Source organism: Amblyraja radiata, chromosome 15 (genome assembly GCF_010909765.2).
Source record: "Amblyraja radiata isolate CabotCenter1 chromosome 15, sAmbRad1.1.pri, whole genome shotgun sequence".
Taxonomy (NCBI): Eukaryota; Metazoa; Chordata; class Chondrichthyes; order Rajiformes; family Rajidae; genus Amblyraja; species Amblyraja radiata.
In genome coordinates, this window is record NC_045970.1 from 27,319,617 (window position 1) to 27,342,727 (window position 23,111).

General features: G+C 45.7%; 2 protein-coding genes across 2 annotated transcripts in view; one reads left to right on the plus strand and one right to left on the minus strand.

Moving 5' to 3' along the window:
* dclre1a (DNA cross-link repair 1A) overlaps window positions 1–15,565 on the minus strand; it is a 52,851-nt gene extending 37,286 nt beyond the window's left edge. The window contains exon 1 of the mRNA XM_033033914.1: window positions 15,036–15,565. Within this exon, the coding sequence (XP_032889805.1) occupies window positions 15,036–15,513 (478 nt within the window). The 5' untranslated portion in view covers window positions 15,514–15,565. The remainder of the gene's footprint in view (window positions 1–15,035) is intronic.
* Window positions 15,566–15,797: 232 nt separating this feature from the next.
* Window positions 15,798–23,111, plus strand: part of nhlrc2 (NHL repeat containing 2) — an 80,956-nt gene continuing 73,642 nt past the window's right edge. Inside the window, exon 1 of the mRNA XM_033033915.1 lies at window positions 15,798–15,986. Coding sequence (XP_032889806.1) covers window positions 15,833–15,986 — 154 coding nt within the window. The 5' untranslated portion in view covers window positions 15,798–15,832. The remainder of the gene's footprint in view (window positions 15,987–23,111) is intronic.

Consider the following 23,111-nt stretch of genomic DNA (forward strand, 5'->3'; position numbering starts at 1 on the left):
ATTGTCTCAGCCACTGATTATTGAATATATACAGGCTGTGTAGCTATTAGGAATTCCTGCTGCAAAGGGAGATTTCTTTTGCATGACTTTATAACATTCCTAGTTATTTACCGCCAATTACATACTTCTAAAGCACTGTCCATAATTGTAATATAAAACAGCTACTAACTTGCATGCAGAATTATCTCAAATTTCAACAAGGTAATGATCATTTAGATTAATAATGTTTAAGAAGGAACTGCAGATGCTGTAAAATCGAAGGTAGACAGAAATGCTGGAGAAACTCAGTGGGTGAGGCAGCATCTATGGAGTGAAGGAAATAGGCAAAGTTTCGGGTTGAGACCCTTCTTCAGATTGATGTGGTGGGGGGGGGGGGGGGGGGGCAGGAAGTAGGTTGTATATATTAATATAGATTAATATCCAAGGATTAATAATATTGTTTTATGAAACATTCTGTCTAGGCCATCAAGGAAAACTGCTGATAGACACAAAAAGCTGGAGTAACTCAGCGGGACAGGCGGCAACTCTGGGGAGAAGGAATGGGTGATATTTTCGGGCCGTGGGACAAGGTTAGAGATAAGAGAAACAAGTTATATAGAGGATGATGTAGAGAGATCAAGAACAATGAATGAAAGATATGCAAAGCTGCTGCCCTTTGAAGATTGTCATGAGTGTGACGTCAGCTGATAGACAGACCACTTATAGACAGACCACCTCAGCCGGCCGCTAAAATGGCCGCCGCGGCCTACTGACACATGGCCGCCACCCCGATTGCAAAAATGGCCGCCGCGGCCGGCCGGAAGAGACGCCACCTTCAGGTCGGCTGCCATCACTGCAGCCTGACCGCCGTCCACAGCGCCATCTACCGGCCGGATGCCGTCCCTGCAGCCTGACTGCCGGCAACAGTGCCACTATCAGGTCGGAGGCTGTCACTGCAACCTCCAGTTTCCCAACACAGCTTCCCATCCTGCACCATGGACACTGGACAATTTGAACTTTCCTACCACTTTGCACTTGATTGCCCACTGTAGTTTGTTTTGTTTGTTTTCACTTTGTTTACACTGTATCACCACGCCGGGTTTAGCAATCAGTTTATTTATTTATTTTTATTCATTTATTTCTTCTTTGGTTGCATTGTTGCCGACGTCTCCCAGCCGTTGCTGGGTGCCGTATTTCTCTGGATGATCCCCTGCTGGTCGAGGAGATGCGACTGACTCGTCCAACCGACGGCTTTTGCATTGGCCTCCTCGCACCCCTCGGCATACTGCCGGGATGGCCCACAGCCGGAGCGTCGACTGCGCCCGCGGGCCCAACCCACGGCCGGGGTGCCTCCGGGCCACAGCAAGAGCCGCCCTCGACCATGCTTGCGCACCTTCTTGTAGAAGGTTAGCGCGTTCTATTCCTTCCTCCGGTTCTGGGAGGGTCCTATGGCGTCAGCTGATAGACAGACCACTTATGGTCGAACCCTCGTCAGTGGTTACGAGGGCTGTCACGTGATGTCATGGGGTTAAGGGGAGTGTCCTGCTACATAAGCATATCTCACCTTGAGATGAGCCGAGTCAACAGGTAGCTGAGCTCGACACAACACCCTCGCTCAGGTACAGCAGCAATGACAATTATGTTAGTGGATCAAACTTGCATGTAACACCTGAATAAAGCAACTGTTTATTCACCACGTTTGGTGCCGCTACATGAGACCCTTTAATACCTGTAAAGGCTTGTGGAACCTTGGTTTAAAGCATTGGTTTTCAAAGCGGGGATACAAAATATTTAAATAAAGGGCCACAATCTCTGTTCCTTTCAATAACGCAGGGTGAACCATTTGGTTAAAGTGGGCTACATGAAAAAAGGAAATTTGAAAACCATTAGTTTCAACTCTTGATCAACTGACAGCATCTTCACCTATGTGGCATTGGAAAGTCACCTTGTAGCTGGAGTTCCCAAAGCTTTGGGAATCCTTGTTCAATACGTACCAGGGCCCCATCCCCGACCTCTACCTCTGTTACATCGACGACTGCTTTGGTGCCACCTCCTGCACCCACACACACATGACTGACTTCATCCACTTCACCACCAACTTCCATCCGGCACTCAAATACACCTGGACTATTTCCGACACTTCCCTACCATTCCTTGACCTCACTATCTCCATCGCAGGTGATAGACTTCTGACCGACATCCACTATAAACCCACTGACTCCCATGGCTATCTGGACTACACTTCTTCCCACCCTGCTTCCTGTAAGGACTCCATCCCCTACTACCAATTCCTCCGTCTACGCCGCATCTGCTCCCAGGATGAGGCGTTCCACACCAGGGCATCTGAAATCTCCTCATTCTTCTGTGAACGGGGGTTCCCCTCCTCCACCATAGATGAGGCTCGCACCAGGGTCTCTTCCATACCCCGCAACACTGCTCTCTCTCCCCATCCCCGCACTCGCAACAAGGGCAGAGTCCCCCTAGTCCTCACCTTTCACCCCACCAGCCGTCACATACAACAAGTAATCCTCCGTCAGTTTCGCCACCTCCAACGTGACCCCACCACTCGCCACATCTTCCCATCTCCCCTCATGTCTGCCTTCCGCAAAGACCGCTCCCTCCGCAACTCCCTTGTCAATTCTTCCCTTCCCTCCCGTACCACCCCCTCCCCGGGCACTTTCCGTTGCAACCGTAAGAAATGCAGCACCTGTCCCTTTACCTACCCCCTCGACTCCATTCAAGGACCCAAACAGTCATTCCAGGTGCGACAGAGGTTCACCTGTATCTCCTCCAACCTCATCTACTGCATCCGCTGCTCTAGATGTCAGCTGATCTACATCGGTGAGACCATGCGGAGGTTGGGCGATCGTTTCGCCGAACACCTGCGCTCGGTCCACAAGAACCTACCTGACCTCCCGGTGGCTCAGCACTTCAACTCCCCCTCCCATTCCCCGTCCGACCTCTCTGTCCTGGGTCTCCTCCATGGCCAGAGTGAGCAACACCAGAAATTGGAGGAACAGCACCTCATATTCCGCTTGGGGAATCTGCATCCTGCGGGCATGAACATTGAATTCTCCCAATTTTGTTAGCCCTTGCTGTCTCCTCCCCTTCCTCAGCCCTCGGGCTGTCTCCTCCCATCCCTCAGCCCTCGGGCTCCTCCTCCTCCTTTTTCCTTCCTTCTCCCCGCCACCCCCTATCAGTCTGAAGAAGGGTTTCGGCCCGAAACGTTGCCTATTTCCTTCGCTCCATAGATGCTGCTGCACCCGCTGAGTTTCTCCAGCATTTTTGTGTACCTTCCCAAAGCTTTATACTTGCAAGAATTTATTGGTGAATGGAGTCGTCTCGAAATGCACAGTGATACAAAACCATGTAGATAGAATTGTATGTAAATGTTAAGTGTGTATGAGGCCTGTAAGGCACATGCCTTGAATATTGAAACAGATCAAGTCTTTCCATCTTATCTTAAATTCTTCACAGGTAAAGATCCTTGTTGAAGGGTCTTAACCTGAAATGCTGTCTCCACAACCTGCTGATATTTCCAACATAATTTCTTTTCACTCTATTCTTGCTAACCCACTGATCCCCTCCATTTGTGGTTTTCATCCTCTTGCAATGGCTCGCCAACCCCATCCTCGCAGCCTCCACAATCCCAAACCCAAGCAGCAAATCCCTCTTTGACCTTTAGAGTACTCTGCCCAAAATTCTTTTGACGATTCACACTTTACACAGCAGGAGATGGCAGGAAATGTTTCCATATTGCAAGAACCTGGGCCTTTTGTGGTAGGATGTTTAATCCTGGGAGTTATTCAGAAGAACATACCAAGAGTTTTCATGAACAAAATTTGACCCATTTGTCTTAGTTGGGCCGTGCCTGACGTAGACATTTGTATGTGTTTCTTTGACTTGAACTCAGAACATATTCAAATATGAGCCAGGCCTGATTACAACGATAGACTCAAGTTCTCTCTTATTTGAATGCATTGCCTTTTGACTACATTATCAATTCTATATTAGGTTAAGAAAAACGAAAGTTGTGTGGCTTAATAATGTAGGAAAAATAAAACTGATGATCATAAAAACAACTGATGATCATAAAAATAACTTGTAAATGAGATCTGTTGCAAAAGCTACAAGTGCAGACATTAATTGCCCTGTGCTAAAATCAAGAACGCTCTCCCTGTAAAGTTGGAAAATATGAATATCAATCAGTGGTTTGGATTGAAAGTAAAAAGTTATACCATAGATTACCATAACAAGAGCTTTATTTCTTTTGTTTAAGACATGAGTTTTGTAAAACTAAATTTAAATCTCAGGATGACAAGAATGACAATTGTACAAAATGTACAAAATTGATGGACGGTTGTGGTGTCTAGACCAGAGGTGGCAATTTGTAGAAACAGATGTAGGGCATTTGGCCCCTTTTGACTGTTTTGGTATTCAATAAAATTACAGCTGATCTTTTACCTTAATGATATAGAAATCATTATATCTTCTACAATTTGTTGCAAAATATGCAGGTTGAATTCACTTTCCAAAATGTTGTTCTATTGTCCCAAAATACAACACCTCGCACTACTCTGAATTAAATTCCATCAACCATTCCTCCACCCATCTGGCCAGTCGATCCAGACCCTGCTATGATCTTTCGCAACCATCTTCACTATCTGCAAAACCACTCAGTTTTGTATCATCAGCAAACTTGCTAATCTTGCCCTGTATGTTCTCATCCAATTCATTGATGTAGCTGACAAACAGTAACGGGCCCAGCACCGAACCCTGAGGCACACCACTAGTCACAGGCCTCTAGTCCGAGAAGCAACCTTCCACCATCACCCTCTGCTTCCTTCCATGGAGCCAATTTGATATCCATTCAGCTATCTCTCCTTGGATCCCATGCAATCTAACCTTCCATAGCAGCCTATCATGCGGAACCTTGTCGAATAAAGTTAAAATAATTTCTGGAAACAAAGTACAAATTGCATATCAAAAAAATATCTGCAGATGTGGAAATCTGAAAGAAAAACAGAAAATGTTGCAAACATTCAACAGGTCAGGCTGCATCTGTGGAAACAAAGGTCTCATATTTCAGATTGAAGGCTCTTTGTCAGAATAAGGAAAGAGACAATTACAAAATATGCCCAGAAAATCTAATACACTTTGTATGGCTTTGAAAAACTTTAAAGTCTCATCATGGACAAATGGAGTTATGCATATAAAGAACATAGGACGTAGGGCGGCATAGCGGGGCAGCGGTAGAGCTACTGCCTTATAAGGCCAGAGACCCAGGTTCGATCCTGACTTTGGGTGTTTGTACGGAGTTTGTACGTTCTCCCCATGACCTGCGTGGGTTTTCTCCGAGATCTTCGTTTTTTTCCCCACACTCCAAAGACATATATGTTTGACGGTTAATTGGCTAGGTATATATGTAAATATGTTCCTAGTGTGTTTACAATAGTATTAATGCGAGGGGATCGCTGGTCGGTACAGACTTGGTGGGCCGAAGGGCCTGTTTCCACGCTGTATCTCTAAACTAAAACTAATCACTTATTTCCCCAATCGTGTAGCCTACAATATTTTGTTCCTAAGCCTGGAAAGAATTTATCTAATTCTCCTACATTTTTGTCAAGTCATCCAAAACTCAGCCTGCCATTTATGACAATATCTGAAATACATAAGGATTAAGATTTATCTTCTTTAACTTTGAATGATTTTTTTTAAACTTCATGTTTAACCCTGCTAAACAATAGCAAATTTCTTACTGAAGCTTCGGCTCATGTAATGCGTCTCATCATTTAATTCTTTGAATAGGTAAGGCAATAAGTTACCTTAATCAATGAAAATGCTTTGTGTTGCCATGAATTAGGTGGAACATGCACAAACATGGCAAATGGTAAAATTCTAGATCTCAAATATTTGTTTCACAGAATAGATAAAATTGGCCTGATATTTGATCCAAGTATCACAAATCTTTAGCTTAACATTTATTTGGTATGCAACTATTAGGAACTATCTGAATTACAAATAAAAATATTGAAATATATAATATACAATTTAAAAGAGAGTATAGCAAACTAGGTATATGTCACTGGGTCATTTTTGTATACACCTTCCATTTATCAGTTAAACGAGCATGGAATATGACGCAGAACATTAGTAATACAATGGCTCTACGAAGCTATGACACTTAACTTTGAAAAACATCAGCTGTGATTTGAGCCCTAGAAAAGAATGCATTAAGTATGAATAGGGAGTATCAGCATTTTTGTGAGTGGGTTGAAAATTCTACCGTATAAAGTAATAGCTGTCAAATTTTAATTCCAAATACACTCTATCCTCATGGCAACTCATTTCTGGACGCTATCTTTTATGCGAGGTTGCTAGCTTAACATACGGAATGCGGCATGAAGAAGTCAAAATGCCAAAGTCAACTTGACTTAGTGTTGTAAATTGAAGCCTCATAATAAGGTTGGGTGGAACATATTAGAATTCAAAAAACTTAGGTGCGCTTTCAATTTTTAGTACCAAGTAGCTTCAAAGCTTTGACAGCTTTCCTTCTGTTTTCTTTGGAACAACTATAGCACAGAAATACACTAAGAATGCCAATACAACTCAAAATTGTAGGACAATTGTTCTGGGTTTAAAATATGCTTCCTTCAGTCATTTCTGCTAAAGTTTAGACCTGCCTCTTGGACCTATTTCATTGCCATATTCATGTTTGCAGCGATAAACTGCTTTGTACTTGTCTTTAAAAAACACTGAAGATTTTCGGGACACTGCTTAAACTTAAATTTGATTGGGGTAGCTTTCCTAATAATTTGATAATCATGATAATTTAAAATTGATTGGGGAGCATTTGCAAGTAAAGAGACGTCTGGCAAATAGGAAGCTTTTAAGAGTGTGATCGTGAATGTTCACTACGAGCATGTTCCTGTCAGAGTGCTGGCAGGAGTTGGGAACACTGGATGACAAGAGTCAAGAAAAAGGTACAGGCAGCTAGAGTGAGATGAATCCCTGCTTGAGGGGTAATGTTTAAGAAGGAACTGTAGATGCTGGAAAATCGAAGGTAGACAAAAATGCTGGAGAAAACTCAGTGGGTGAGGCAGCATCTATGGAGTAGCAATGTTACAAAATTTTGAGATTTAAAAAATCAAGTCTGTAATTTATCCCATCAGATAAAGCATAAAAAGAAGTTTAATTTGACACCTAATTCACTTTCATATCTCATGTATTAAAAAGGTTATGGCCATTTTCATACTCGGAAATTAGCATCTTGTTCCCTATTGATTTTCTATGGACGTAACAAAAAAGCTGTGATCGTGGACAGTCAAAAGCCCATAACTTTCTTAAAAATTAAGAGAACTGAATGAAATTTTCAGTTATCATAGATTGAACCATTCTGAAACAAATATAAAATAATCTTACTTGGATTACCTGAAATTAAAGCATATAATTAGTTAGTTACCCAAGTGTAGCTAATTTCAAACTTCAATTACTAGATCTAAACATCTATCATTATAATGATAGATGATTAACATTTTTAAATAGCCCAAGTGTGCAAATAATATTCATAAATAATTCACAATAAAACATGATTTTTAAATCTCATTTACATTAATTTATAGGCCAAATGGAAGGAATTTAGTGTTCAATTGCTGTAAATTAAAGTCCATTTTAAATCAGCTTTCTAGTGGGATCCTGTGAACGCGCTGGTTTAGAACATTCACATTGCGGTAGATTTGTGCCCTCAAATGCCCAGAAAAATACTGCGGGATATAATGGGCCCAAAATGAGCTACTCGCAATATTAAACTTTGTATAAAGGGATCTTAAGAAGCCCTTTTTAATGTAAAAATAAGCTACATACCTTCTGTGGTTTGCTCTATGAGACCCTGACGGCTGTCGGTGGTCGCGGGTTTAGAGATTGATTTTTAAACTACTATAACTATTATCCAAGGCCTTCAAAACTAATAATAGCTTTTGCGACGGGGTCTTTCAGCGATTTTTCATTAATAATTAACAAGGCTGAACATCTTCGATTTGAACAGCCTAGAGAAAATCGCGTTTTAAACCCACCCCCCTCTAAACGGCGCCAAAATCGCGCACACCCGCAGCGACAGATTTTCAGCGACGCTTCAGGTAGGCTTTGCAACATACCTATATGGAGCGAAGGAAATAGGCGACGTTTCGGGTCGAGACCCTTATTCAGACTGATGTGAGGGTGAGGGGGGCGGGAAGAAGAAAGGAAGAGGCGGAGACAGTGGGCTGTGGAGTGCTGGGGAGGGTAGAGATGGATAAAGCAGGGACTACTTAAAATTGGAGGTCAATGTTCATACCACTGGGGTGTATACTACCCAAGCGAAAAATGAGGTGCTGCTCCTCCAATTTAGTGGGCCTCACTCTGGCCATGGAGCATTCTTTAGGGAACGGGAGTTCCCCTCTTCTACTATAGATGAAGCTCTCACCAGGGTCTCTTCTATACCCCGTAACTCTGCTCTCACTCCCCATCCCACCACTCGTAACAAGGGCAGAGTCCCCCTTGTCCTCACCTTCCACGCTACCAGCCGTCACATACAACAAATAATCCTCCGACATTTGAGGGGCGTCTCCACCATACCGTGCCCCCCATGTACAGCAGCGGAAGGACCCTAGACTGTGGTCCTCCTCCACCGAGCCTTGGCGTTGGCTGCACCGAGCTTCAGTGCGTCCCTCAGCACATACTCCTGCAGTCTGCAGCGGGCCAGTCGGCAACATTCCCTGACGGACATCTCGCTCTGCTGGGTGTTGAACAACGCTCGGGCAGACCAAAGGGCGTCTTTCACTGAGTTGATGACCTTCCAGCAGCACTCAATGTCAGTCTCTGAATGTGTCCCTGGGAACAGTCCGTAAATCACAGAGTCCTCTGTGACGGAGCTGTTCGGGCTAAAGCGTGCCAGGGACCCTTGCATACTTCTCCAGACTCTTGTTGCAAATCCACACCCTGCGAAGAGGTGGGCAACCGTCTCCTCTCCATAGCAGCCGTCCCGTGGGCAGCGTGCGCTGGTAGTGAGGTTCCGACGGTGCAGGAAGGATCTGACTGGGAGGGCTCCCCTCACCGCCAGCCAAGCCAGGTCTTGGTGCTTGTTGGTGAGTTCTGGCGATGAGGCATTTTGCCAGACAAGCTGGGCAGTCTGCTCTGGGAACCACGCCACCGGATCCATCGAGTCCTTTCCCTGCAGTGCCTGCAGGACGTTCTGTGCTGACCACTGCCCAATGGACATGTGGTCAAAGGTGTTGGTCCGGAAGAACCTTTCCACAAACGACAGATGGGGCGGCAATGTCCAGCAGACTGGCACATTGTGTGGCATCTGCGCCAGGCCCATCTTTCGCAACACCGGGGACAGGTAGAACCTCAGCAGGTAGTGACACTTTGTGCCCACGTGCCTTGGCTCTGCGCTCCGCCTGATGCAGCAACACACGAAGGTAGCCATCATGGTGAGGGCAGCGTTGGGCACGCATTTACCCCCGTTATCTGCTGACTTGTACATTGTGGCCCGTCGCACCCAGTCTATCCTCGAACCCCAGATGAACTGGAAGACGGCCCGGGTGATCCCTGTGGCGTAGGAGGGAGGGACAGGCCACACTTGTGCCAAGTACAGCAGCCCCGCGAGCACCTCACACCTGATGACCAATTTTTTTCTGGTTATGGAGAGGGACCGTTGCCTCCACAGCTCCAGCTTCTTCCCCATCTTGGCTATCCGCTCCAGCCAATTCTTGTTACACGCCTCAGCCCCCCCAAACCAGATCCCCAGCACCTTCAAGAAGTCAGGCTTGATGGTGAAGGGGACGGAAGATCGGTCGGGCCAGTTGCCAAAGAGCAGGGCCTCGCTCTTCCTGCGGTTCACCCTGGCTCCCGTGGCCGACTCAAACTGGTCACAGATACTAATCTGTCTGCGGACCGACCCTGGATCCGAGCAGAAGACAGCGACATCGTCCATGTACAGGGAGGTTTTGACTTGAGTGCCAACACTGCTTGGCAATATCACTCTTATGCTCACTTCCTTCCTGATGGACTCGGCAAAAGGTTCAATACAGCAGACAAACAAGACAGGAGAGAGAGGGCAACCCTGCCTGACTCCAGACCTGACAGGGAATTGATTCCCACCTCCGCTCGGTTCGCAATAACCAACCTGATCTCCCGGTGGCTCAGCACTTCAACTCCCCCTCCCATTCCGAATCCGACCTTTCTGTCCTGGGCCTCCTCTATGGCCAGAGTGAGGCCCACCTTAAATTGGAGGAGCAGCACCTCATATTTCACTTGGGTAGTTTACAGCCCAGCGGTATGAACATTGACTTCTCCAATTTTAGATAGTCCCTACTTTCTACTTCTTTCCCCTCCCCAGCTCTCCCACAGCCCACTGTCTCCGCCTCTTCCTTTCTTCTTCCCACCCCCCCCCCAGCCCCCACCCCTACATCAGTCTGAAGAAGAGTCTCGACCCGAAACGTCGCCTATTTCCTTCGCTCCATAGATGCTGCCTCACCCGCTGTGTTTCTCCAGCATTTTTATCTACCCTCGAGAGGTAATGTGAGTGTAGGAGTACTTTTGAGGAGTAGGGCAGTTGGAGGATTGGAGGAGGGCAGAAAGGGGACATGTGTTATCTTTGACAGATAGGGTAAAGAAGAATCCAAAGATAATTTATGTATATTAAGGAGAAAAGAGTAACCCAGAAGCGAATTAGGCTCATTAAAGACCAGCAAGGCCACAAGAGATGGGTGATGTATTAAATCTACATTTCTCTTCCGTACAATTATTAAAGACCTCTTTACAACGGATTTTGGTTATAGCGGACTGTCTCTTTAAGAACACAGGTTGCTAGTTACAATGCGGAGGCTATTGAAATCGCTCCTCTAGTATCTTTGATTGAAATTGACGAGCAATCCCTCTGATTGACACTCAACAATGTAACAAACAGCCTTTAGTATTTTCAGCTTGCAGTAACAAAATCCATTTTTAGCTGTTAAAAAGAACTTTGTATCTGAAAACAGCTTGTTGTTTCACGGAAAGACCACTAGGTGGTTGGAGTGAATCCCTTACTCGGTTGTCGCGGACAATCGGTAATAACGGACACCATCCCCCCCAATGGTTCGTTATGATGAGGGTTTACTATATTTACTGTGGAAAAAGACATGGATGCTAGGAAACTTGAGTGAGTTAATAGTGATGCCCTTGAAGATAATTCACATTACAGAAAAGGTGGTAGAGATCGTAAAATGTATTAAGGTTGTTAAATTCCTGGGACCTGATCAAGATTATCCATGACATTGTGGGAAGTTAGGAAATTCCAGGCTCGTGGGAGAAATATTTGTATTATTGATAGCCACATGTGAGAAGACTGGAGGGTGGCTAAAGTTAAGCCTATATCGAAACAGGATCTAAGTGCATTTGGAAAGGCAAGGATTAATTAGAGACAGTCAGCATGGCTTTATGCATAAAAGATGCAACGAGACCTGGGTGTCATGGTACACCAGTCATTGAACGTAGGCATGCAGGTGCAGCAGGCAGTGAAGAAAGCGAATGGTATGTTAGCATTCATAGCAAAAGGATTTGAGTATAGGAGCAGGGAGGTTCTACTGCAGTTGTACAGGGTCTTGGTGAGACCACACCTGGAGTATTGCGTGCAGTTTTGGTCTCCTAATCTGAGGAAAGACATTCTTGCCATAGAGGGAGTGCAGAGAAGGTTCACCAGACTGATTCCAGGGATGTCAGGACTTTCATATGAAGAAAGACTGGATAGACTCGGCTTGTACTCGCTAGAATTTAGAAGATTGAGGGGGGATCTTATAGAAACTTACAAAATTCTTAAGGGGTTGGACAGGCTAGATGCAGGAAGATTGTTCCCGATGTTGGGGAAGTCCAGAACAAGGGGTCACAGTTTAAGGATTAGGGGGAAATCTTTTAGGACCGAGATGAGGAAAACATTTTTCACACAGAGAGTGGTGAATCTCTGGAATTCTCTGCCACAGAAGGTAGTTGAGGCCAGTTCATTGGCTATATTTAAGAGGGAGTTAGATGTGGCCCTTGTGGCTAAAGGGATCAGGGGGTATGGAGAGAAGGCAGGTACAGGATATTGAGTTGGATGATCAGCCATGATCATATTGAATGGCGGTGCAGGCTCGAAGGGCCGTATGGCCTACTCCTGCACCTATTTTCTATGTTTCTATGTCTATGTTTCTATGGGAAACCGTGTCTCACCAATTTGATTGAGTTCTTTGAAACGATGACCAAAGGTATTGATGAGGGCAATGCGGTAGACATTCACTACATGGTTTTTAGCAAGATGTTTAACAAGGAACCACATGGTAGGCTTTTCTGGAAGGTTAAATCACATGGGTTCCAGGGTGAGCAAGCCAATTGGATACCAAATGGCTTTAAGGAACGAACAAAAGGGTGGTGGTAGAGGTGTAAGGAGGAACTGCAGATGCGGGTTTACACTGAAGATAGACACAAAATGCTGGAGTAACTCAGCGGGTCAGGCTGCATCGCTGGAGATAAGAAAAAGATGACTTTTTGGGTCGCGACCCTTCATCAGACTGAGAGTCAGGGAGGGGGAAACTGGAGGCCAAGAACAAAGCAGAGCCTGCATCAATGACCCAGGAAAGGTGGAGCCAACAAAGGTCCATTGTTGGCTGGGGACAAGGTGATAACGAAGGAATACAAACAATTAGCATGAGGACTAGGGTGGGAAAGGGATGTAGAGAGAGGGAATGCAAGGTTACTTGAAGTTGGAGAAATCAATATTGATGCCACTGGGTTGTAACCTGGCCCAAGCAAAAAATGAGGTGCTGTTCCTCCAATTTGCAAGTGTCCTTACTCTAACAATGGAGGAGGCCCTGCACAGAAAGGTCAGTATGGGAGTGGGAAGAGAAGTTAAAATGTTTGGCAACTGGGAGATTGGGTAGGCCAAGTGGACTGAGTATAGGTGGACTGAGTACAGGTGTTCAGTGACACAGTCACCCAATCTGCGCTTGATCTCTGAACAATGCTCAGTTCGCCTCGGCTTACGTGGGTTTTTTCTGGGTGCTCCAATTTACTCCCACATCCCAATGACTTGCAGGTTTTGTAGGTTTATTTTGTAGGTTTATTGGCTTTTGTAAATTGTCCCTAGTGTCTAGGATGGAACTAGTGATTGCTGGTCAGCGTAGACTCTGTGGGCCAAAGGGCCTGTTTCCACTCTTTATCTCTCACCTACACTTTATATTATTTTATCAGATCATTTTCTATCATCTTACTAATTGCAGAGTAAGAAGTAATAAATCATTCAACCCCCACGTGCTATAATTTTTAATTTTAACTAATGAAAAAAGGTGGCTTCATGGCATCCTTGTGGCCAATAGTGATGAAACATTAGTATGAAACTTCAGAGCTGAAGCATTTGTAAACATTTTATGTTGGAACTGTCAATTGGATAACCCATTTTAGCCTACTGCTGAATTCCACGATATCATGGTAACCAGAAACCGTTAAAACACACTGAATCCTGGAAATGCAATGGGCCCTGACAATAATTCAGTTTATTCCTGAAGCCAATTCCACAAGAACTTGTCATATCCTTTGCCAACGGTTCTAGTATACACTTGATCTACTTGTCAAAATAGAAAAAAATACTCATGTGTTGAAACAGCACTAATCCAAGTGAGCCAATTGCTGCTTGAAAACCTCCTTTCCATTAACAGCAAAGTGATGGAAGGAGTTAATAGTATTATTAAATGCCACTTACTGTTAATTATGAATTATAGCAATTACTGATAATTGTATGCAGGCTGTGCATATCAAGTGGGAACGTATCAATTTTTGTTGGAGAAAGAGAAGCACAAGCTTATTTTGTGGATGTATGGTATGGGATTTGCATGTCTGTGAATAAAATAATGCAAACAACTAAGATGGACGAAGGAGTTGAATTTAACAGGAGTGAGAATGGATGCCTTGGTACCTGCACTGACTGGAGTCATATATAAAATAAATTTAAATTGTTGTCGCCATTGGATACCAATCTCAGCACTAAGATACTAATGCATACTAATGCAGAAGATCTTCTGCCCAATCTCCCAAACCCACCATGTTTAACAGCTTCATCAATGACCTTCCCACCACTATAAAAATCAGAAGTGGGGTATGTTTGCACACTGTTCAGTTTGACTCTCTTCTTCTCTTGAGGAAACTGTTGAAGATTCAAGGAGATAATGAAGCAGTCTCTGCCTGCATGCAGCAGCACTTGGACAAATCTCAGGATCAAACTAATACATGGCAGTGAATGTGTTTGCAGTACAGATGCCAGGTATTGATCATCCCCAACAATACCTTATATCTGCAACAAGGAGGTGGCTAAGCACCTCTTCTTGAATTCAATGTCATTGCCATTGGCATCGCCATTGTCCCTTAAAATCAACTTCCTGGAAGGATGTTGTAAATTCACCAGGACTAGCTATATTTATTACTGAGATTATAAGAAAAGGGCAGCATTCTGGGACAGTGATTTAATTTCTTCTCCAAACCTCTTTCTCTATCCATAATGCATAAACCAAGAGTGGGAGTGGATTCAATGTTCTCCACTCATCTGGAGGAGTGCAGCTTGAAAAGTACACAAGCAACTCAGCACCATTCATAAGCTGCCTGCTTACGTGGCACATCATTCAAACCTTAAATATACACTCCATCCACCACAGTATGTAGGATCTACAGAATGCACTGCAGCGTCTCCTGATACAAGATCTCATTCGCCCTAGGGAACAAGGACTTCAGGCAGATGTCCTCACGTACTCACACTCACAGTATCTCCTAAATCACATACCATCCTGATTTAAGCAACTATATTTATTCAATCCTCATATCTGGATCAAATCCTGGTACTCCAGCCAACTTCACCGAGAGAATATATTCACCAAATGTATTGCAATTGCTCACTACCACTTTTACAATGCTAGTTATTTGTTGGCCTTGTCATCAACATTCACATCCTATGATTTTTTTTTAAATGTCATGATTCTGTGGGAAAAAAACCCTGCATCAATTCATCAGCTTACCGTTATCTGTGCAACCTGGTGTTTCCAGACATTCTGCTACATGCCACCGAGGCGTTTCTATCAGCAGCAAGGAAAATGGCATTTGACAGATTGGGCAGTGGCCAGCGTGGACCGGCTTAGAGTTCCTGGGAGTATATTTTCCATCAGAGTTTTTAGATTGCTTGAGTGGGGTTGAAGGAGCAGTGGTGCTGGGGGTGGCTTGATCGTGTGCATTTGATGCGGAGGGGCTGAGGAGCCGGGGGGAGAGAGAATCTTGGTCCTCAGCCCCAGTGTGGCGGTTGCTGCCTCTCTTCCTCCTGCTCCTAATCCTCCTGGACCGCAGCGCCGGATCAGCCGCCCTTCTGCACCCCCCTCTCCGCTCGGCTTTCCCCCGCCTGGTAGACACCGCCGTCGGGAGACTGCCGTCCTCTCTGTTATTCCCAGGACTCTTTAGTTGGCCCACACATTTATAATCCCAAATATCCTCCTCAATCTCCATCGCGCCGCTCTCTCTCTCTCTCTCTCTCTCTCCAGAGCGGCGGGCGTTCAAAAAAAAAACTAATTAGCTAAAAGAAATCCGCATATTCGACACGATCTCGTACACGAATCCACAACATAACAAATCTAAAAAAAAAGTATTCTAACTGATCGGTATGTGTTGGGGGGGAAATTCGTGTTATAAAGTGTGGGGTTGTGAAATGTGTCGGGTTGTGAATTGTGGTTTGCAGTGGCGAATGTGGGAAGCAGCGGCCGGGCCGGGCGCTCACTCGCTCACTCACTCACTCACCCGCCGTCCGTCCGTCCGTCCGTCCGTCGCCATGGCTGCCGCGATGGGCGCTCAGGCTCAGGCTCAGGCCGAGCTGGAGGCCGCGCTGCTCACCGCCCACAACCTGCAGCACACAGAGCGGCTCATCCGCCAGCACGTCGAGCAGGTAGACGGCGCCGGCTTCACAGTCCCCGAGTTTGACGAAGGTGAGGAGGTATAGGGTGTAAGGAAAGGCTCTGTGGTTCTGATCTGGGAATTAAAGTGTAGGGAGGGAGGAACCGCAGATGCTCGCTCACACCGAAGATGGACATAAAAAGCTGGTGTGACATAGATACATAGAACATAGGTGCAGGAGTAGGCCCTTCGGCCCTTCGAGCCTGCACCGCCATTCAATATGATCATGGCTGATCATCCAACTCAGTATCCTGTACCTGCCTTCTCTCCATACCCCCTGATCCCTTTAGCCACAAGGGTCACATCTAACTCCCTCTTAAATATAGCCAATGAACTGGCCTCAACTTCCCTCTGTGGCAGAGACAGACGGCATCTCTGGAGAGAAGGAATGGTTTTGACGTTTCGGATCGGGACCCTTCAGACATTAATACAATAATTAAATTAATACAATAATTTAATTGGACTGGCAACCTTCTCGAATAACGTAGAGACCAATAAACCCCCCCCTGCCAGCAGGCGAAAAGCCGAATAGATGGATAAATATGCCACAAATTCGTCCCTGGCTAGGGTTTAGAGCAAAGATCGCTATAGGATCTTTGGTGTAGAGCAGGGGCTGGACAAGAGGCGTGGCAGCACGGAGGAAGTAACATGTTGAGACAATTTAGGGTGTGCTGCTACTTTGGCAAGAGAATGAAGTGCTGGTTTTCAGCTTCCTGAGACTAAACAGCCACCAGCTCTCTTGCCTGCAATCCGGTTGAGATCTATTTTTAAAAGGCAAACACCAGAAGATAATTAATTGCGTTAGCAGTTTTCTGCCCAGTCAAACATAGTGAAATTATGGGGTAATGAAGACTTACAGTACAGTACATTCCCTGTTCAGGCGTAACATTTTGTACATTCAGTGTTCAGTATTGGATTGTCCATTAGCACTGTTATGGCATCTATAAAAAGTTATATAGGGGTCAATTATATGGCGATGTGCACAGAATCTGCAAATATCTGCTGAAAAAGTAGTCGTTAAAGGAGAGAAAACACAGTAACAGCTGAAAATGTCGTGATGACGACTTGTATTGAAATGGCCATAAAAGGTGAAATGCACACAGAAGGGGATGGCATTTCAGTGGGTGGTTCTTTCAGGCCACGATTGCTCCCTCAATATGATCATTAATTTGAGTCATTCAACTTATCTGTTTTGACATCTTGCAATGGTTTCAAATTATCTTACAGTTTAAAAAGTATGCATATATCGCCCTAACTGCTAGTTTACTATCTAGTTGTATTTTAATCCATAACGAATAACATAGATGTTTGGCTTTACCAGCACATCTAGCAGATATCCCAAAATTATTGCTGAGGTTTACAATAGTAGCCATTTAAATAATCTCCTGTGGCTTTACTATCTGATTGTAAAATAAATTTGTATAGTTTATAAATTTTAAAGTACAAACTGCTACAAATCCTCTGCAGCACATACCATACTCGCGGGAAGAGAAATGAGAAATAGAGTTAATGCTTCAGTCAATGACCTTTGATCAGAAGTTATCCCTCGATTATTAAAAACACCAAATATATTGACTGATAGGAAAGTGTAGGATGAAAAGCATTGGTACTCTAATTAACAAATAACTGCTGAAAGAACTCAACTGGTCAAGCAGCATCTATGGAGGCAAAATGGATGGTTGATATCTTGGGTCAAGACCTTGCAGTTTTAATTTTTCAAATAGCTGGATGTTTTTTGTATTTTCTAAAAATACAAGAGCACAGAATATAGTTTTCAGCATTGTAGTGTTACAGCTCCAGAGAAAAGGTTCAATGCCTGCAATGAGCTAGGTTGGAAAATTGGGACTGTATCCGAGAACATGGAAGGACCATTTGGAAGTCTGCTAGCAGAGGGGAAGAAACTGTACCTGAGTCTGGTAGTATGTGCTTTCAAGCTTCTGTATCTTCTGCGTGACGGGAGCGGGGAGAAGTGGGAGTGACCGGAGTGAGAAAGTTCCTTGATTATGTTGGCTGCTTTCTGGAGGTTGGGAGTGTGGTCTGCGTGATGGACTGGGCTACATCCACAACACTACAATTTATTGTGGTCTTGAGCGGAACTGTTCGAAAACCAAACTGTGTTGTAAACTGATAGTAGGCTATCTGCAGTGCATCTGTGGTTTCTTCTGTCGTTGCTCATTGCATACAGGATTGATTCTTTTCTTCACTCTGTCAATAAATCAAATGAATGCCCTCCGATTCCAGGTTCAGTCACTCATGGAAACTTCTTATTTCAAGACCCTTCTTGTATCAAAACATATCAAAGCCCTTCATAAGTTTGAAATCGTTTGAAATTTCCTTTTCCTACTTTTCTATTTTCACTATCTAAATAGGTTCCTCATCCCTGATACTATTCTGATGAATTTTCTATACACCCTCTCCAAGGCCTTGGTGTCGTGTCGATAGCAGGGCAAGAAATTATACTGATCCAAGGCTAAGGCTCAACCAGTAAATTAACATTTTGCATGATTTCCCTGCTAATGGATTCAGTACATAAATTCTTAAAGCCAAGGATCTCAATTTTTTTAATTTTTTGTAACATTATGATTTATAAGTAAGCCACCTTTACAAACGCTTCTCCTTTAAAACTGTTCAGCTTATATAACTCAAAATACATTTTGACGTTCTTCCGAGTTTCTGCATGCTCGTCCACAGCTAGGCCCCTTATTGTTTAACATATTTCCAACTTTTTGATAAAATGCTTCCTATTAAGGGGGATGGCAAAGTGGCGCAGTGGTAGAGTTACTGCCTTACAGTGGCAGAGACCCGGGTTCAATCCTGACTACAGGTGCTGTCTGTACGGAGTTTGTACGTTCTCCCTATGACCGCGTGGGTTTCCTTCGGGTGCTCGGGTTTCCACCCACATTCCAAAGATGTTGAATGTCCTGATGGTTATTGGGAAGAGGCTGTTCCTGAATCTGGCCATTACAGTTTTGAAGCTCCTATATTACCTTCCCGATGGCAGTAGTGAAATTATTGCGTGGCCTCGGTGGTGTGGGTTCCTGATGATGCCGACTGTCTTTTTGACATAGTAACTCCTGTAGATCCCTTCGATGGTGGGGAGGGCAGTGCCCGTGATGGACTGGGCAGTGTTCACCACTTTTTCCAATCATCTTTGTTCCTGGATTTTTGAGTTTTCGAATCAGGCTGTGATGTAACCAGTCAATATGCTCTCTACTGTACACCTGCAGAAGTTCAAGAGAGTACTTGTCAACATACCGAATCTTCACAATCTTCTAAGGAAGTAAAGGCTTTGATAGTCTTTCATTATAATTGCATCAATGTGCTGGATTCCAGGACAGATCTTCAGAGCCCAGGAATTTAAAGTTTTTGACCGTCCGGTCGATGAAGACACGTTTGTGGATACCCAGACCCTTTTCTGAAATCAGTTGCTTGGTTTTACTGATATTGAGAACAAGGTTGTTGTTATGGCACCATCCAGTCTCTCTCCTACACTTTATGTACTTTACCTCCTACACTAAATTGAGTATGGTGTCAAGTAATTTTCTGACCTTTAGAATGTATTTGCCTCTCGCAGTGACTATTTATAAAGGTAGCTTTATAATTTTGAGTAATTTTAAATTGCTGTGCTCAGAGAATTTGGATCTGACTAAGAACCCCATATTTTGCTTTCACAAAATGTTGTGGTTGAAAGTTTTGATGAAATTATGGTTAAGCTTTACTGAGCTGTAATTAATTACATTGAGTATGAAAGTCATTCATTTATGAATAAACAAAAATCACTTAAAAGTTTGTCAAATTGATTTGGAAAGTTTTTGCATGGTAAATGAGCAAAACTCAATTGACGGTAATAGGTTCAAGAATATCTTAAGTCAAGCACAACATAGTCTGGTGACAGACACAAATTATCAGGATCGTTGGTTTTTGAAGTGATTAATATTTATACCTGCACAACAAAATACTTATTACATGATTGAAATTTAAAACGAATAATCTTTAAAAGCACAAGTGGCAATTCTGTAATGGTTTAGACGCTGCTGGTGTTACTACAGAAAACAGATGCCCGGAATAGACTCGCCACTCCTAACTGCGTTATCCTAGAATAGACCTTTAGGAAGCAACTTTCTGGACAAAGCTGGCTCCAAAATAAAATAAAAAAATAGCCTCTTCCCAATAACCAATAAAAAAATATATTCAATAATTAATATCCCCATAAAAGGCTTAAAATTTTTAAAGTACATGTAAACAAACAAACAAAAACAATCTCATTTCAAATTATTTAATTAATTTTAAATACTATTAATTTAATTTGTTTAATTCAGAAATATGTAAATCACCAGAAATGTTCCAAACGTGGCGGTACCTGATGGTTAACCACAATTTTTTGTTGGGGTATGTGTGTGTGTGTGGGGGGTGGTGTGGGGGGGAGGGGGTAACTTTTAAATCTCTCCCTGCACGGGAGACCCGACCTTTTCTTTGTCGGGTCTCCGTTGTCGTTGGGGCTGCAACGAGGAGCAGCCTCCAACAGGAAGACCGGGGACTGTGGTGCCGACTACTCACCTCACCGTCTCGGAGCTGGCCGAGTCCAGAGCGGGTGGAGCTGTGGTGGACGCTGCTGCGACCCGACCCCCGGAGATTCGGTGGCTGTAACTGCGGGTTTGGCGGGCGGCACCGGGAGCCCGCGGGTCCCTGGAGGGAGACCGCTTTTCGGGGCTTCCGCAACGGCGACTTCTCCCGCCCGAGTTGCGGGGTTGAAGAGCTCCTGGAGCGGGGCCTACATCACCGCCCCGCGCGGCTTGGAATGGTTGCGGACTGCGAGCGCACGCCGGGGGCTCTAACACCAAGAACCCGGTGTGCGACCTTGCATCACCCGGCGTGGCTTTAATGGCCACGGGACAATTCGCCATCGCCCGCCGAGGGCTTTGACTTTGACTCTGACATCGGGGGGGGGGGGGGGGGGTGCAGGGGAGAGATAAGTTTTTTGGCCTTCCATCACAGCAATGTGATGGATGTTTATGTAAATTATGTTGTGTCTTGGGTCTATTTGTTTGTAATGTATGGCTGCAGAAACGGCATTTCGTTTGGACCTCAAGGGGTCCAAATGACAATAAATTGAATTGTATTGTATTGTATTGTATTGGGTAGCGAACCCTCGGCTCAGGGGGGAGGAGTTGAGCGTCTCGGAGTGGGAGACGTTTGGTCATGGGGTCTGACCCGGGTTATTTAAGGTCGGGTCACGCCCGGTCACGGGTGTTGGAGTTGGAAGCAGCACAGTGACAGTAATAAGCACCATTTCATTCACATAACTTTGTTTTCGCCTCATTCTTGGCTGGACTCGGAGTCCCCGCCACACTGGTGACCCCGACGACCAGGAGTGGCATCCTGGACAAAGTTCATGCAAAAATGTACAGCGCTCAACCCGCCGCTGCCACCTACGAGGCCGAGCTCCACACGGTAGCCCTGTAGCCCTGAAGCTGCCTACCTTTTGGACCTCGCATCCGGGGGTATGGTTCCGTCAGGTGAAATCACAGTTCCATGTCCGCGACGTAACGGTCGACGAGACCTGGTACCATTACGTGGTAGTGGCTCTCGACCAGGAAACTGCCGGTCGGGTCGTGCTGTGCCTCGATAACCCGCTGGCGGCGGGGAAGTACGTAGGCCTCAAGGAGCAGCTGCTCCGGAGCTACGGGCCGAGCCACATGGAGCGAGTGGCGCAAGTCCTCAACACGGGCGGGCTCGGTGACCGGAAGCCTTCGGCCCTCATGAGCGAGATGCTCACGCTCATGGGTGACCACTGGCCCTGCCTTCTATTTGAATACACTTACCTGCAGCAGTTGCTGCGAGATATCCGCCGGCAGCTCTCGGGGGAGAGTTTCGAAGATCCGCTCAGGCTAGCGAGCAGTGACTGTCCAACCAGCAGGAAGTGGGTGTGCTGGAATCCCTAGACCAGATCGATTCAGCGCCGTGGAAGGCACAGTGGCCCAGGACCACGCCCACAAGAGCCACAGACCAGACAAGTGGCACAGGAAAGAAAGATGTGGTGCCCACAAGAACCACAGACCAGACAAGTGGCACAGGAAAGAAAAATGCGGTGCTTTTACCACCAATGCAGGGGGGCAGCGGCCTACCAGTGCCGCCAACCCTGTGCGTTCCAGGGAAACTACGAAGCCGGCCACCGGTAGTTTCCATGGTGGTCAGCAAAATCCATCGTTTGTACGCCTGGGACGGGTACTCGGGGGGGGTAGGTTCCTGGTGGACACTGGAGCGGACGTTAGTGTTTTACCTCCCTCCGGAGCGGACACCCGGGCCAGTAAACGGGGACCCCTCTTGACCGCGGCAAAAGGGAGTCCCATCCGCACCTACGGCGTCCGTACCATCCCCATTATATTGGGCGCGTGCCATTTCACCTGGCCTTTTGTGGTCGCAGACGTGGCCCAGCCGCTGCTGGGCGCAGACTTCTTGTGGGTGCAAGAGCTCCTAGTGGATGTGAAGGGCCAGCGCCTCGTCCACGCGAAATCATTGGAGGCGCTTTCCTTGCGGTGGACAAGTCTACGCCCAACTTCTGGCCGAGTTTCCAGACATTGTTACCCCGGAGTTCGGCTTGGCCAGCCCGAAACACGGGGTTGAGCACCAGATTCTCACCTTGGGCCCACCGCTCCACGCCCGCAGGCTTGCCCCTGACAAGCTTCAAATTGCCAAGGTGGAATTTCGCAACTTGGAGGCCATGGGCATCGTCCAGCACTCCAACAGCCCATGAGCCTCCCCGCTTCACATGGTGCCAAAGGCTTCCTGCGACTGGCGGCCTTGTGGGGACTATCGCTGCCTTAATGAGGATACAACTGCGACCGGAACCTGATTCCCTGCATTCAGGACTTCACAGCCCATTTGGCCGGGGCTAAGTTTTTCTCAAAGATTGACATAGTCCGCGGGTACCACCAAATCCCTGTGCGATCGGAGGATGTCCCCAAAACTGCGATCATCACCATTTTTGGGTGGTTTGAATTCCTGCGGATGGCCTTCGGCTTCAAAAACACCGCGCAGGCTTTCCAGCGCTTCATGGACACTGTGGGTCGGGGGTTGGATTTCACCGTTACCTACTTGGACGACATCCTGGTGGCAAGTTGCACACGGCAGGAGCACTGCGCCCACCTTTGTTTGTT